The sequence below is a fragment of the Pelobates fuscus genome, chromosome 4, assembly GCF_036172605.1.
Source record: "Pelobates fuscus isolate aPelFus1 chromosome 4, aPelFus1.pri, whole genome shotgun sequence".
Lineage (NCBI taxonomy): Eukaryota > Metazoa > Chordata > Amphibia > Anura > Pelobatidae > Pelobates > Pelobates fuscus.
In genome coordinates this window covers 237,076,066-237,092,878 of record NC_086320.1, presented here as the reverse complement: position 1 = coordinate 237,092,878, position 16,813 = coordinate 237,076,066, and the positions used below count along the sequence as shown (strand labels likewise).

The following is a 16,813-nucleotide window of genomic DNA, read 5'->3' as shown; positions in this document are numbered from 1 at the left end:
AACATATTTTTTTTAATGATTTTGAAATAGGCATTTATAGACATGTTTCAGTGATCGCAGATTATAAAAAAACCCAAATAACCCTCCCCCCCCCCCCCCCCCGGTAAAAAAAAAAAATATTACAATTGCACTTTGTTTTTTTTTTTTCATGTGCCGCTGTGTGTATCAGTGCTTGTATGTGCCATCTGACACAGATGCAAACACAGTGTCAGTGTGTCAAGATGTGTGCATCTGTGTGTCAAAATGTGTGTATCTGTGTGTGTATGTGTCTGTGTATCTGTGTTTTTATGTGCCAGTGTGTATGAATCTGACACACAGATACACCTCGACACACAGTGCGTATGTATGTATCTGTGTGTCAAGGTGTGTGTATCTGTGTTTGTATGCATATGTATCTGACACACAGATATACACACACACACTGGCAAACAGATACACACTGGCACACAAATACACAAACACTCAGATACACACAGTGACAGACACACTTGCACCCACAGATACACACAAGCACATACAAACACACTAATACATACTGGCACATACACACACACGCTCACTGACAAACACACACTACATACACTCTCACTGACAAACACACTCTTTGACAGACACACATACACTCTCACTAACACACACTATTTGACAGACACACATACTCTCTCACTAACACACAGATACTCTTTTACAGACACACATACACTCTCATTGAAAAGAACAGATACATTCTCACTGACAAACACATACACTTACTGACAAGCACACATTCACTCTTATTGACAAACACAATACTCCACCAAGCCCCCCTACCTTTAGGAGTGCTGGCATGGAGTACCTGTGGTCCAGTAGGGCTGGCTGCAGCTTGGCAGGCGATCGGGAGGTCTGGCAGACAGGTGAGCGGTGGAGGCGGGTGGCGGGAGTTCAACTCCCTTGCGCTCTTCTTAGTGATGCCGGAGCTGGAGTGACGTCATATCCTGGCTCCGGCATCACTGCTGTGCGCGCGAGGGAGCTGAGCAGGGAATTCACTTCTCCCTGCCCGCCTGCGGCCATTTTATTTTCACATTATTTTGTGGAACACCATTTGGGAAACGCTGCTGTAAAGTAATACAATGTGAGAAGAATATTCCTATGTTGCAGTGGGATTTACATAGATTGGGGGAGTAAGGCACCCAAATGGCAGATTACATTTAATGTAGAAAAATGCAAAGTTATGCACTTCAAGGTAAAGAATGCACAAGCAATTTACACCCTAAATGGTACTGGATTATAGATAACCACACACGAGACAGATTTGGGAATTGTTATAAACAAACTAGGCAACAATGTGCAATGTCAATCGGCAGTTGCTAAGGCCAGTAAGGTTTTGTCATGTATAAATAGGGCCATTAATTCTCAGGATGAAAACATATTTTTGAATCTTTATAAATCACTAGTAAGACCACACCCGAATATACTGTACAATTTTGGGCACTTGGTCTAAAGAAGGATATCATGGCACTAGAAAAAGTGCAGTGGCAGGCTACAAAATAATAAAAGGAATTTAGCGTTTTTGTAATGAAGAAAGGTTAACAAATTTAAATCTCTTTAGTTTGGAAAAACAGCATCTCAGAGGGGATAATGATAGCATTATACAAATATATTTGGGGTCAATACACACCATTGTCTGGAAATGTATTCATAAACAGGACTTTACATAGTACACAAGGTCACGCATTCAAACTGGAGAGTTTTAGTCTAAGGCAAAGGAAATATTTAATTTTTTTTACAGTAAGAACAATAAGGATCTATTAGAGTCTATACAGATGTTAAAACAGCAATTGGATAAAACTTGCAAAATCATAAATGTGGTATAATTGTTAATTAATGGGGTAATAGCTTATTGATCCAACAAGATATCCGACTGCCATTCTGGTGTCAAGAAGGATTATTTTCCTAGTTTGTTGCAAAATTGGAAGCGATTTAATGTCCAGTGTCTGCTAAATTAGGATAGGAGTAAAAACATCTTGCACCATAACTACTATAATAAAACATATATTTGTTTTAACATTCTTAAAACTGACTTTCGAGATGTTGTGGTTATTTTTTTTACTGAGTTATGTAAAGTGTAATGCTTGATTAATTGCTAATAACTTCAGAAATGTCCAAGCAGCCAACATCATATCCCATGCTGCTGGTTGTAACATTGCCTTTATGTAATCTGGCTCATGTCAATTTGGCCATGCCAAACTGCTCCTGAACATCAGCGCTCATGATTTCTGTGGCCGCCAAATTGATGTCTAATGATAGCCAAACCCACAAACTGTACAAACCTCATTTACAGACGACTGTGTACTTTTGTAAACTTCGTAGCCCAAAAGTCATTTTAAAAATGTACTATATTTCCTTTGTGTATGATATCACTTGTCTCTAACTTATCCTTGACCATTGGCTTAGTGTTCAAACTTGTGTATATCTTATACACTAATCTTGGAAAGTTTGCTCTTCAAACAAATTCTCTGGATTATTCTCTATTGTGTCTCTTACCTCCTGAGGCCTTTTCTGCACTGGGCCATTCTAAAGACCTATGTCTATGTGTTACTGTGATCTCTTTTTACCTTCTGTGGGCTTTCTATATATTGGTACATTTGGTAGTAGCCTGATATTTTCTCCTGACTTCTGTGATCACTATAGATATCCATAGGCACAGCCATAAACTGCATATTATAAATGTTTATTTTTCATATATTAAATGTCAGTCAGTTTCAAAATATATTGTACTCCAAATGTCAAAATTAAAACAAGGAGCTAGGGTGAAACAATTACTGTAATGATCAAATATAAAATCCTTTTCATAATTCTCATGTCTAGGACAAGTCTGGTAATTTTATTTTAGGAGCTTACTGTATAAACAATACAATTAATATTTTTGTTAGTACTAGTATTCGTATATTGTGGTAAAAACTTGCATAACAATTAGTGCAGCATAATCTCCCTTTATACTACTAGAGTAATAAAAATACCAAACGATAAAATTAGGGGGTCAATTCAACTTGTTCAAACAATCTTCTGTATATGTTTATTGCCAATACTTAACCAAATATAAATCTATGAATGCACTATGCATGTTAATAAACAGTGTCATTTAGAACAAATGTTTGATCTTTTATGCAGCACCTCAAAAAGTGACTGTTACATAGGCATAGAGTTTTACACATTCATAAAAGGACTAAAAAACACATCTGCATCAAAAACTTCCTTTTAATATGTCTGTAGCTATGGCATATTTTCTGCACATTGTAACAGAACCAATTCACTCTACTGAGCAATAAAACAAACCACTCATATTCCACTTAATGAAGCAAATACATTGTAGTCAAGCAATATATTTTGATTGCAAATTTAGATACATGTGGAATCTTAAAATAGATTGTGAGCATCTTGGGCAGAGAAAGGAGATCAAGTGCAGAATTAATAATAATAATAAAAAAGAAATATTTATATGCATGTATGCAATTTATACACATTTCTCCCCCTCTGATCAGTTTAAGTAACAATAAATAGTATACAACACTTGGGCTTGGAAACCAAATTTCAACTGCCTTTAAACAATTCACACATTATTTTTAGCTGTTAAATTAAGTCAGAGAAACTAAAGCATTTATTCTCATATCAAATACATATTATTACAAGAAGGAGGAGGACAGCTGTGCTTGTTTATTGAAAAACAAAAACAAAATAAACCCTTGACAGTACCCAACACTCCAACTTAATATTGAATTTAAGAGCTTCAGACAAATTCTTCCCAAACAATCCACTTTCACAATTATAGCAACATACATACATACAAGAAATGAACAGACTCCAGTCAATAAGGCTTTGTTTAAACAAATTGAAAGTATTGCTGAAAAGATGCATCAAAATACAAATGGTTAAAATAAAATATTCTAGCAAAGACTAGAAAAACTGATCTGAATATCAAACCACTGTCACATCTTAAAATGTCACATTCATTTTATTTTTTGTGACACTAAGTTTGCCTTAAATGATTACAGAGTTGCAGCCACTATATCAGGTAAGCTTAATATTTCCTTCCTGCGAGGAATAATACATACTGAGGATGCTTGGGAAGAGGACTCCATTCTGAAGAATCCTGCTTGAAATAAGGATGGTGGCAGACAGGGTTCATATCCATCAAAGAGAAACAGTCTCAACCGTTGCACTAACTGTGTTCAAAAACTAAAACTCTGCTGTGATAACTTACAACCTCCAGTCTTTCTTTAAATGAACAAAAATGACCTATCATCTCATAGAAAAGATAACAAAGGGGAGGGAGAATATCGTTTATTGGCAAATACAATTTCTGTTGGTAGAACTTGACAAAACCAGCTGAATTTTTTTTCTGGGCATGTTCAACCTACAGTATAAATAAAGAGATACATCTATTACACAGTGACAGGTCCTGTGGCAGCTTAGACTAGTCTTACCTTGCTTGCAAAAAAAAAAAAAAAAAAAAATATGATATTTATCAGTTCAAAATTCTTACATTATATGTTGCACAAACAAAATCAATTATATTGTGTGTTTCATTATGGATATGAATAAGGATTGAGCACATTACTTGATGTTAGTTTTCAATGTACTCTTAAAAGTGTGTTCTAAAAAGAACTCTGGCGACTTCCTCAGAATATTAAAATTTATTACACTTTGCATTGCTATAAAATGTCAGTTGAAACATTTCAGGGACACATGAGTTGCACACAGGAGTCAATTACATTTCATTAAGTTAAACTGAGTTGATTTTAATACTGTTCTCCTCAGGTATTGGGGAAACTAGTTCAGAAGTCACATGCAAGCATGAGCAGCTTTCGGTTTAGGAAAAATAAAACCAAGGGAAATAAGGGATGACAGAAGCAGGATTTCAAAACAGAATATTAAAAGTCTCTCAATGATAAATGTCTTCCACTGAAGCAGTGGGAGATGAGGGAAGGATTAGGAGATCTGAGGTTAGCCACTAGCTCTGACCAGCCTGATCTGCTGCTGGGTCGACTGGTCCTGTGCCCGTTTGTGCCCGCTTGATGTAAAGATTCAAAAGTTTAATCTAGAAAGGAAATGTAAGTTAAGATATAGTCATTGAATACACATAAAATGGCTATTTCTACTTTATTACGATTTTTTATTGCTGCAATACATAAAATGTGGTTGTACTACGTATATTTTTCAGATGTAAAAAATGTTTATAAAAATATCTACAATAATAACAATAAATTACAGATTTCAAGTGCCATTTTTGTAAGGGCTTTTTGTGTGTATTTCATTATTTGTTTGTCTATCTTTCCCACTCCTACATCTAATCTTAGGGTCATCTATCACTAAATAAAATGGGTTTTAATAATTTTTTTCTTATTAACTGGAGAGTGAAAAACATACAGGGTAATTCACTATACGCCAGATTCTGTCCGGATGGAAATTGGAAATGTAAAAAGAATTCAGGAACGATGTTCATAAATTATTGTTCACTTGCATTTTGCATGCAAATGATAATTTGAAGTACCTACTGGCAGCAGGCATATAGTTAAGTAACCTTCAGCAACGCAAGGGTTAATCAGCCACCACATAAAAAAAAAATTTAAAAAAATAATATAAGGAAGGCCTTAAACTTCCCTTATGCACCCATCTGCCAGGTGGGGCATATCCACTAAACATTAAAAACTAGCAACCCCACTCCATGCTCCATGTTTTAACTGGAGGATGGGGTGACCAAATGCACCCCCATGGGCGGTGGGTGAGGGCTTATTTTACATGGGGGTGTGACTGTATAGTCCGCCTGCAGCACCCATGCATGGACAGCAGGTGGGGGCTACTTATTTAATACCAGTGGCGAAATTAAAGTAGAGGCGACCCAGGTGCAAGAATATTATTGGCGCCCCTATCGCAACGATGGAAAGAAAAAGTAGATTCCTGTCGGTTGTACAACTCCTACAATGCTTTACCAGCTGGGGATCTAACATTTGCCCATTCTTGCAGGGTTGTACTTAGCACTAAGCAGTGTTTGAATTTTTGAATGTCGGTATGGAGTATGTGTGTGAATATACGGGTGTATATTTGTGTGTAGTTTTGTGTTGTGTGTTTTTATGGACTGTTGCCATTGGAAAGCAGTGGTTTACTGGTGTGTAGTGTCTGCCTTAGAAAGTATATGTATGTAGTGTTGACATTTGAATGCGGGGGTGTATTTGTGTGCAGTGTTGGAGTCTGAATGCTGAGATTTTGGGTACACACACTGACACAAAGGTACAGACATGCAGACACACATTTAGATAAACAGACTCACAGATACTAAAACGACTATTACCTTGTTTCACCAACCTTCAGAGATGAAACAAGAAAGGTATGAGAGGTAAAGACAAGGGGGTATGGTCAGGTGGTGGTGCCAGCCCCACCAAGGGCTTGTACCCAAGTAAACTAATAACCTGGAGAAAAAGAAAAAATCTCCCCTAAAGGAGATCTAAAGCTGGCAAAGGAAAATATTAGACAACAGTGGTAAAAGTGATACCTACAAATCCTAGGGAGTATGGTGTGTAAATCGGAGGGAAAAGAAGCAGCAAAATTATGCTTCCTAATACCGTTACTAGTGCCCTTTGTAAAAATAATTTAAATATGTCTTTATTAAATCCTTAGAAAAATAACAAAGGGACACTATACTGAATCCCCCATACTGGCTGATAATTGATATGGTAATGCAATCACCTATTATATCATATTGCCAGGGGCAGAAAGATTCCCTCTAAATCTATGGGTGTAGGCAGGAATACAGAAACCGGAGTGATGCTGTGATAAAATGTGTCAATAAAGTGATATAAAGTTATATGTATCACAAGCCGACAGCCACCCCTTTTTTCTATTGCATAGCTTGTATCCAGAAGTATAGGAGTAGTAGATGGGCTATAATAGCTCAGAAAGGTCTTTAAAGAGAATCCTCTAAGCTAGCCCCTGGTCTCCTGAAACACCTTCAAGGGTGTTCTAAGCTAGAGCTAAATCTGTAACGATTAGATCAACTGCCTAATCACCCATCACCATTACTAACTAGGAGTAACAGTGCGAGGTAGAGAGTGGGTCTAGGTACCCATAGTGCAATAAAGTGTCCCTTAGTGAAACAGTGAAGTGAGAACGAGCTGATGCCCGATTTGGAGGGAATCTTTCTGCCCCTGGCAATATGATATAATAGGTGATTGCATTACCATTATCAATTATCAGCCAGTATGGGGGATTCAGTATAGTGTCCCTTTGTTATTTTTCTAAGGATTTAATAAAGACATATTTAAATTATTTTTACAAAGGGCACTAGTAACGGTAGTAGGAAGCATAATTTTGCTTCTTCTTTTCCCTCCGATTTACACACCATACTCCCTAGGATTTGTAGGTATCACTTTTACCACTGTTGTCTAATCTTTTCCTTTGCCAGCTTTAGATCTCCTTTAGGGGAGATTTTTTCATTTTCTCCAGTTTATTGACTCACAGATACGCCCATTGATACACAGACACACTAACCACTAACACGCATACGGATACACCGACACACATGCAAATTCTAAGACACATACAATGATATTCATACAGATACAAACACTGGCACACACAGATACAAAGATTGACACACAGATAACACATACAGACACATACAGATACACACACACACACATAAAGATCACATTACATAATTTTAGCCACCCCCTGCTTTCATACCTTTTTGGTGCAGGAGAGTGGCTTCCCTGGCATCCAGTGGGGTCTGAATGAGTCTGGTTCAGGCTCTCCGACTCCCTGCGCTCTATTGTCCTCCCCTCTCTCCTGCACTGCTCCTAGGTATGCTGGGAGGAAGTGACTTGTACTCACTTCCTTCCAGCAACCGTGGCTTCACACTGAGCAGAGGGCGCAGTCTCTCTGTTAAAGGGCCACGGTGCCTGACAGGGCCCCCTGCTCAAAGATGTCCATCAGTTGGCTTAGGTGCATGGGCCACCCGATGGGCCCCCTAAGCTGGCAGGCTTCGGTGCAGCCGCACTGGCAGTAGTTTCACCACTGCAGGGGACATACAATAGTTCAGCCCCCCAATTTGTGTCATTGTCCCCAAGCCCCTAACCACCTTCACTCTGAATAAAATACTCTACTTAGCCTCCTCCCCCTAATTATAGAAAGAAAGAGAGAGGGTGTGTGTGTGTGTATGTGTGTGTTTGTGTAGGGGAAAATAAATCAAATAATCTGTGGAAAAATAAATTACCATCTGATGTTTTCTTTCTAAAATCTTTTCTGCAGCCCCCCAAAAAAGGCAAAAATAATTCCATTTACATTATGCTTGATCGGGCTAAAATCACATATGCTCTGATTGATGCCTCTGATCTGCCTCTTTGTCAGTCTCAGCCAATCCTATGGGGAAGCATTGTGATTGGAGCAGGCCACCACTTCTGATGGTGTCAGCAGACTGCTTGTTTTTCTGAGGCAAACCGCATACAGAGTTACAGCTTCAGGCTTGAATACAGTAAGATTGTGCTATATTTATGAAAGCATGAGGGGCCCAGGGGGGCTAGATGGTGGTTTTAACACTATAGGGTCAGGAATACATGTTTGTGTTCCTGACCCTATAGTGATCCTTAAAGAAAGCTCCTAGATATCCCTACTGTTCTGGATAAGTGTGCTCTGTAAAACTTTGCATCTAGTGGATGGTCACAACCCTTTATATAAAATGTTCTTATCTGTGTGATATAGCTCATATGTTATTTTCTCACTATTGTTTTATTCTGGGTTGACAAACGTTTGTCAACCCAATGTCTTTCCCTAACAAATCAGAGGAAGTTAATACAGATTTAAAATAATAAGTTTCTTATCTACACAGTCTGGTTTTAGGACTCTTTAATGTAGCTTACACAACTTCCTATTCTATGTTTGAGTCCACTGAAGCAATTAGAAAGATGTTATTTTTCTGAAGAATCAATAACAATAAAACCCATATGTGCAAGACTGGCCTCTACAAGACTCTTATTTTCTGCGGTGTTTGTTTTTAGCTGTAATTTTCCTCTTACTTATTTAATGTACACACACATATTATATACTGTTTTTCTTGCCATTAAATGGTCTTTCTAAAGATACCATTATTTTCATCATATCATATACACTGCTCAAAAAATAAAGGGAACACAAAAATAACACATCCTAGATCTGAATGAATTAAATATTCTTCTGAAATACATTGTTCTTTACATAGTTGAATGTGCTGACAACAAAATCACACAAAAATAAAAAAAATGCAAATCAAGTTTTTCAACCCATGGAGGTCTGGATTTGGAGTCACACTCAAAATTAAAGTGGAAACACACTACTACAGGCTGATCCAACTTTGATGTAATGACAGGTAATTTCCACCTGTTGTCTATCCCATTTGCACAACAGCATGTGAAATTGATTGTCACTCAGTGTTGCTTCCTAAGTGGACAGTTTGATTTCACAGAAGTGTGATTGACTTGGAGTTACATTGTGTTGTTTAAGTGTTCCCTTTATTTTTTTGAGCAGTGTAATTTACTATAACATTTTTTATAAAATATGATAAAAAAAAACAACAAAAAAAAAAACACACGTTTTCTAAATTTGACCCCCAAAATCTGTTACACATCTACAACCGCCAAAAAACACCAGTGCTAAATAGTTTCTAAATTTTGTCCCGAGTTTAGAAATACCGAATGTAAACATGTTCTTACGTTTTTTTTTTTGCACGTTATAGGGCTAACATTTTTTTTTATTTTACACATGCAGGGAGACGCCTGTCAGTTCAGGCAGTCTCCCTGCAGGCAGCACTATAGACGTCTGTTGCGCCCATGTGACCGCTCTTTCAGAGCGATCACATGGCCCGCGGGGGTCTAATTTGCCCAGCAGCCCTGGCAATCGGGTAAGTATTAAGGAATACCGCGGCCGTACTTGGTACGTCCAAAGTACTTAAAGGAACATTTTTGTCGGACGTACCTAGTACGTCCGCGGTTGGGAAGGGGTTAACATGTAGGTTTCTTAATTGACTAGATTTTTGAGGACTGACAATTTAATGACCAGTAGCAACATATGTAAGGTTCACAGTTTACTTTATTTTACAAGGACATCCTGCCATAACACTGAGGAGGAAAATCAGCACCATGCATGGTTCCAAACTAAAAGTAGTAACGATTTGTGGAGAACAGCATAGTAGTGCATTAGTACAAGCACTTGTACGTAATGACTTATATGTCAGTGAATTACCCATGGATTGCAGCAGAAGTAAACAGAAGAGGGTAAAGGCTACATCTAAAAAGATGGGCCATGCTGTTGACTATGATTGGCTGTGCATCACTCAGAACATATGTGAAGTGTTCTCAAAGCATGACTGAATGTTTGCTGTAGTAAACATCTCTGCAGTAGTTGTGATGTTTAGAATTATTTTGTGTTTTTTTATTTTAATTAAAAATTATGTAGCGTTATTAGGGGTTTCCCTGTGCATTGTACCCAATGTCTCTTGTTTCAATAAATGCTTTTAAGTAATTCAATGCCCTTGTGGTATACTTACTTTACTGCCAGTGAGTTGACTAAGATGAGGTTTCAGTTCATCACCAATAACTGCGTGAATTGCTACAAGGCAGAAGACACAGGCTTTACGTACACTGCTCTCAGAGTTGTCATATCCCTGGGAAATGTAACAAAAGTAAATGTACAATTAGGGTGTTAGACGTCTGGAAACACAAAGGTTTTTAGATATTAAAGGCAAACATATCCACCACTTCTCTAAATGCGACATGAATGTGTGATTCAACATGACAAATAACAGTCTCTTCCAATAAACTATTCACATTAAAGGGGAACTGTCACTTCCCATAATATTTAATATTCTCAGTACTAGCTTTTGCCATAAATCTCCCAATTATCAGGCTAATTCACAAAAGCCCCATGTGGTATTGGCATCAAAGCAAAGTTACACCAAAAAGTGCTATTCGCTAACAGTCATAATGTTCTGGTTTTGCCATTTAGTAAAAAGTTCTAAAAGGAGTAAGCACTCCAGAGGAAACCGTAGAAATATCTGGTATTTACAAAAAGGTGTCACGGTTTGATGGCCTCAGGTGTCAAACTAGGCTAACACAATGAGCATATTAAGCCTTTAACCCATTAAGGACACATGACATGTGTGACATGTCATGATTCCCTTTTATGCCAGAAGTTTGGTCCTTAAGGGGTTAAGTGCACATTGGAGAGCAACACAAAGAAAGTAAAACAAGTTATACATGCTGATGGTCGCACTCTTGGGGGGAGAGTGAGAGAAGGTGAGTGTGACAGAATTAGGGGGGTTAATTTGACAGGGTGATTGTGAGAGCGAGGGCAGGTGAGGGAGGAGGGTGATGGTGATGTGAGGGAGGGGGATGATGGTGAGGTGTTTGGGGGGGGGTGATGGTGATGTGAGGGAGGGGGGTGATGATGGTGTAAAGGAGAGGTGGTGATGATGGTGTGTGGGAGGGGGGTGATGATGGTGTGAGGGAGAGGGGGTGATGATGATGTGATTGAGGGAGGGGATATGAAGGCGTGAGGGGGGTATTTATGGTGTGATGGAGAGGGGGTGAGGATGGTGTAAGGGAGGGGTGATGATGGTGTGAGGGAGAGGGGGTGGTGATGGTGTGAGGGAGTGGGGTATTGATGGTGTGAGGGAGAGGTGTTATTGATGGGGTGAGGGAGAGGGGGTATTGATTGTGTGAGGGAGTGATAATTGTGTGAGGGAAGGGGGGTAATTAATGGTGTGAGGGTGAGATGATGGTGTGAGGGGGAGTGGTGATGGTGTGAAGGGAGGTGATGATGGTGGGGAGGGAGGAGGAGGGAAAGAGGGGGGTTATGGCAAGGGATTAAATATCTTTCTTTAGCTCCCTGGTAGTCCTGTGGCCATAATATGCGGTCTGCAGACCATGTATCTCGCGAGACCAAGTCAGAGCGTTGCCGTGGTAACCCACTGCAACGCTCTGATTGCCCAGATCTCGCAAGACACATGGTCTGCAGCTCTGCACACTGCAGAGCTGCAGATCGACGGTCATGGGTGCTTTCCTCTCAGGCAAACCACAGGGGCCTCGCACCTGGTGGCATACAGAGCAAGCCACCGGGCCCCCTCATGGTGTTGGTTCCTCGGTCACTGACAGAGTACCTGACACAGTCTGCACAAGTGATTTAGGTGGCCGCGAGGCCCCAGCCAGTGCGAGGCCTTAGGTGGCCGCCTAAATTGCCTAATTAGAGAGCCGCCTCTGGCTGAGGGCATCAGCTAATCACTCTCAATCCATGAATGACCCTCTGTGCCTAGCATTAAGCACAACATTGATATTAGCAAGCCCAGAAGTCTTGTTTTAGGCGCTCCAAAGGCCAATGTCAATGATTAGATTATCTTGGAGAATAACTTTGGTTTTTTTTTAGGTTTCATTTTCTATAAAGATGTGCTTCTGTTTTGTTTCAATGTCTAGCATAAGCACTATTGGGTGCCTCAATATAGGCAGGGTATTCTACAAGTAAGATCCCAAATAGCAGACCTTTCCGCTCTTCATAGAGAAGATCCTTTATTCACCAACACAGATAGACTGTATTTCTGTTTGAACTGACCACTAGTCAACCGCTTTCAACCACATTTCATAAACATGGCCTAAACGTTCTATAGAAGACAATGTGTCAAGTGGTGTTTAAAAACACTTTGTCCAATTGCTCAACTTCTATATATATATTGTTAGCATGTGTTTATGTGATGTTTAAATGTATCCAAGCACAGATAATCATTTACACATAGGACAACGGTTACCTGTATTAAACCTGGCACAATCTCAGGTAATAATTGCGTCAAGACATCTTTTGTCACCCTTTCTGTGACTTTTGTTTGCATTTTAATTGCAGCAAGATTTATTGGATAGTCTGCTGTTTGGATAATTGGACACAGTACTTTGATACACTGATCAGGACTAATGGAAGTGGCTAAAGTTGCTGCTGCCTCTTCTGCTGCCCTTACCACCTATATATAAAAAAAAAGCATTATTAAATAATTTTCTATATTTCTAGAGCACATATTGAAAAGCTAAACAATTTAATAAAAATACATTACAAAAGGAAAAGACATTAAAATGTACAGAGGACTAATCAAAATATCCTCAGGATTTATAACATTTTTAAAGCTAGTTTGTACTTTTATTCCACAAAGCAAAAAAAGCTGAAAAAAACACATACTTCTTTGTGAGGATCTTTGTGAGCCTCCAGGGTCTTCATAATTGTGAGTTCTGCATAATTTTTAAATCTTGATGGCTGATTCTTTAGAATTTCTCGTAGTACTCTTAATGCCATTGCACGAATGGTATGCTGAAATACAGTATAGTAGACCATTATCAGTCTATCGAAGATCTGAGATATTCCAGAATTTTACAGACCAATACATAGGAGAAAAGGACTTTTTTTTACCAGTGCAGCACTAGGGATATTCCCTTTTCTTGCAGAAAAATAGACAGGCAGGACTGTATTAAAAAGCTAAGATTAAGCCCCTCCTTATCCTCCACCTCTTTCCATAAAAGACTACCCGATGCAAAATTCTTTAGACTCAACTGTGCACAAGCCAAGTGGATGCAAAAATACACTTTTTTTTTTGTCAATCTTTCTTTTATTAGAGGCATATAATATGGGGTACAGAAGAGAAATTGGAGGAAACGTTTGAGTGATTTACAGTATAGGGTTGATACATCAATTCGCAAAATTAGATTACATTTCCAGAAGCAATGCCTCATTTTTATATTTTTGTTGCTAAACTTTAGGTGAGAATACAAGCTATGGACCATAAGATCCGGTTGGTAACTTACTAAGTTATGATAGACAGACATCTAGTGACACATGAGTATATAGCAAGCTAACAGTTTAAGGAAACACAAGAGTCAAGAAACGAGAAAAGCGTTAGGCAAGTGCATCAGGCTAAATAAGATTAAATGGGAACTGGTGGTCTGAGCACATGTCTAATGAGTGCCGTAGAGGATTATAAAGCATAAACGTACAATATAAAATAAACAACGTAGACATGCTTTAAGCGATTAAATCGGCAGGTTGAACATTCAAGAATATTGCAAGCTAGGTAACTATCCGGGTATTCATCAGGAGGTAAAACTTACTGTAAGGAGGTAGTTACGCTAAGTGTGCATACAGTGGTGGCTGTGTTTAGGTCTAAATATATATGGCTGTGTGAGTTCACTAAGAGCATACATTTACACTGTACTGAGCATACGACTTCCCTATCTTGAACATGAACTGGCTGACCAGGCGAAGGGGGTAGTCACATTAAGGGACGCTTCACATTTTTACAACTTATTCCAGCTGAAAACAATAAACGTGTTATAGACAGTAACAACAGTACATGCTAGCTGACAACTATTTCAAGATGTGTACACGAAATCTATAAACCACAGTGTCGCTATAGAGTGAGCGTAAACTATTGTCGACTGCATTTCCCTAGGTCGTTGTACATTCTAAGCTAACATGGCAGCTAGGAAGGCCCAGTAGTTCTTTAAAATAGTTATACGGTTAAACTGAGGATTGTTACATGTCCTATCTCAACATTTTAAACGTCCAACATAAAACAGAGTTAAAACGGAAAGGTCTGACATCAATGAATGCATATTAGCAGTGGCAATCAGAGCATCGCCAGTCCTATTGTGTTTCTAAGCTGGTAGTCGGGCAACGGGTATGCTTAAGTCCTCACTCGATGTCGTTGGCGTTCAGCCGACACCTGTGCTCTGGATCTCCTTAAAGCAGTTGTGGGGCGTTAGACAGCAGGGGCGGAGATCAGTGGCCCTCCGGTCCCGGGTTCTTGGGGTGCAGTCAGTACCCATTGAGGGTCCTCTGGACGGCAATTTGATGTGATGGCTTCCTGGGCGTGATGGGAGTCGTTGAGGTGGGTCACCAAGCCTGTATATGGCTGCTCTTGGAGTGGAGGACGTACTGTATGTAGCATCTCTTGACGTGTGGTCGGTGCTGAGTGATCGTGAGGAAGGGAGGGCTTTTCCCCAGCCCCAGGCCTCTTGTGGGGTCGGCTTCTTCTTGCCACAGACTCGGGCGTCTATGTGAGCCGGGTCTTTCCCCTGGTGGGCGCCGTGGGTGGCCCTGGTGTTTCGCCGCCGCCGGCGGCGGGCGGGCTTCCGACGTGGTGGCTGAAGCTGTGGAGGATGTCTCCGTGGGACCTCCGGCCCAGGTGGGTATTTAGTGGGTACAGTGGGTGTTGAGGGGCAAGCTTTACCCGGGGTCAGCCCACTCCTTCCCCTTCTCCTCACCTCCTTCATCTCCTCTCCATTTGGGGACCCGGTTAGGAGTCGTTCCAGTCGGGCCCAGAAGTTCTGGAATATCCGGTCCAGGTTGGTCGGCTGTGGCAGCGTGAATGTAGGCTGGGATACAGCCTCCGCCATCTTGCTGGGTCCAGCCCGTCCAGGGCCCCAGTCTGGGCAGTCAGCTGCAATCAGTGTCTCTTTACTCGCTGTGTTGGTGGGGACCGGGATAACCCCCTCCGGTCCATAGGGGGGGGAACGGGAGCCGGAACTGAGCTTGTCTATGCTTTGCGTCGACGGGAGAGCGGCCGCCTCCCCGTGTCCGCCTCGTGAGTAGGCCGCAACGGCTGGATATTCGGGACTTTGGCGTACAGCCTCGGGAGAGGTGTCATTCTGCCGGTCTCGGTGCCCTGAGTCGATTAGTGGCCAATGTGGGTCGGGTCGCAGGTTCCGTATAGCGAATTTGAGGTCGCTTTGTGCGTGGCCGCTGGAGCTACAGCAGCACACGTCTGCTCCCTTCTGCAGTCAGGCCCCGCCCCCCCAAAATACACTTTATTAAATATGGGAGGGAAGTAAAAATGTGGTCTTTCTCCCAAGATTAGAGGCAGTGCAACAATCTTTTAAAGGAGCACTCCACACCCATAGAGAACTTCAGCTTGTTATATTGATGTGGAGTATCCCTTTAAAACCCAAGTTTTTAAAAGAGCCTATTTCATTGTGAAATTAGCACTTTTAAATATGAAAATAGAAATGCCTCCCCAACTGTTTGACAGCCGGGGAAGCATTTCTATTTTCATTCACTTCCTACTCCACTCAGCTAATGGAAGTAGCACATTCTAATAGAGCGTGCCTGCCTTACAATACTGGTACTCCCCTCCTGCCTTTCAGTTCTTGCAGTGTCTGTCCCGTCTCCCATCCCTGTGTCAGAGCCTCCATCCTCCCTCCCAGTGTCAGAGCCTCCCTCCTCCCTTGCTAACATTGTAGTTGCCGATCCGTGGGTAGAGGATATTTAGTTTCTCTAGTATTCTTACTTCCTATCAGTCCGGGTAGAGGAAACTAAAGATCCTCTACCGACAGATCGGCAACTAAAGGTCATCAGGGGAGGAAGGAGGCTCTGACACGGTGGGGAGGAAGGTGGCTCTGACACAGAGGGGAGAGGGAGGCTCTGACACGGAGGGGAGAGAGTGGGGGTGAGGATCTGACACATGGAGAGAGGAGGGGAAAGGCTCCAACACAGGGAGGGGAGGGAGGCTCTGAAACAGGCAGGGGAGGGAGGCTCTGAAACAGGGAGGGAAGGGAGGCTCTGAAACAGGGAGGGAAGGGAGGCTCTGACACAGCGAGGGAGGAGGGGGGCTCTAACACAGGGAGGGAGGAGGGGAGAGAGGTTCTAACACAGGGAGGGGAGGGAGGCTCTGACACGGGGAGGGAGGTTTGACACAGGGAGAGGGTTTTGACACAGGGAGAGGGTTTTGACACAGGGAGGGGAGGAGGGTTAAGACACAAGGTGGGATTGGGGGGAGGAG

At 41.1% G+C, this 16,813-nt stretch overlaps 1 protein-coding gene across 38 annotated transcripts in view; it reads right to left on the bottom strand.

Annotated features, from left to right (window-relative positions):
* Positions 1–2,691: 2,691 nt before the first annotated feature.
* CLASP2 (cytoplasmic linker associated protein 2) overlaps positions 2,692–16,813 on the bottom strand; it is a 266,936-nt gene continuing 252,814 nt past the window's right edge. For all 38 annotated transcript variants that reach the window (XM_063451964.1, XM_063451965.1, XM_063451983.1 and 35 more), the window contains 4 exons: positions 13,222–13,350; positions 12,803–13,009; positions 10,553–10,669; positions 2,692–5,077 (listed from right to left, as the gene is read on the bottom strand). In XM_063451964.1, coding sequence (XP_063308034.1) covers positions 4,991–5,077; positions 10,553–10,669; positions 12,803–13,009; positions 13,222–13,350 — 540 coding nt within the window. In that variant the 3' untranslated portion in view covers positions 2,692–4,990. The remainder of the gene's footprint in view (positions 5,078–10,552; positions 10,670–12,802; positions 13,010–13,221; positions 13,351–16,813) is intronic.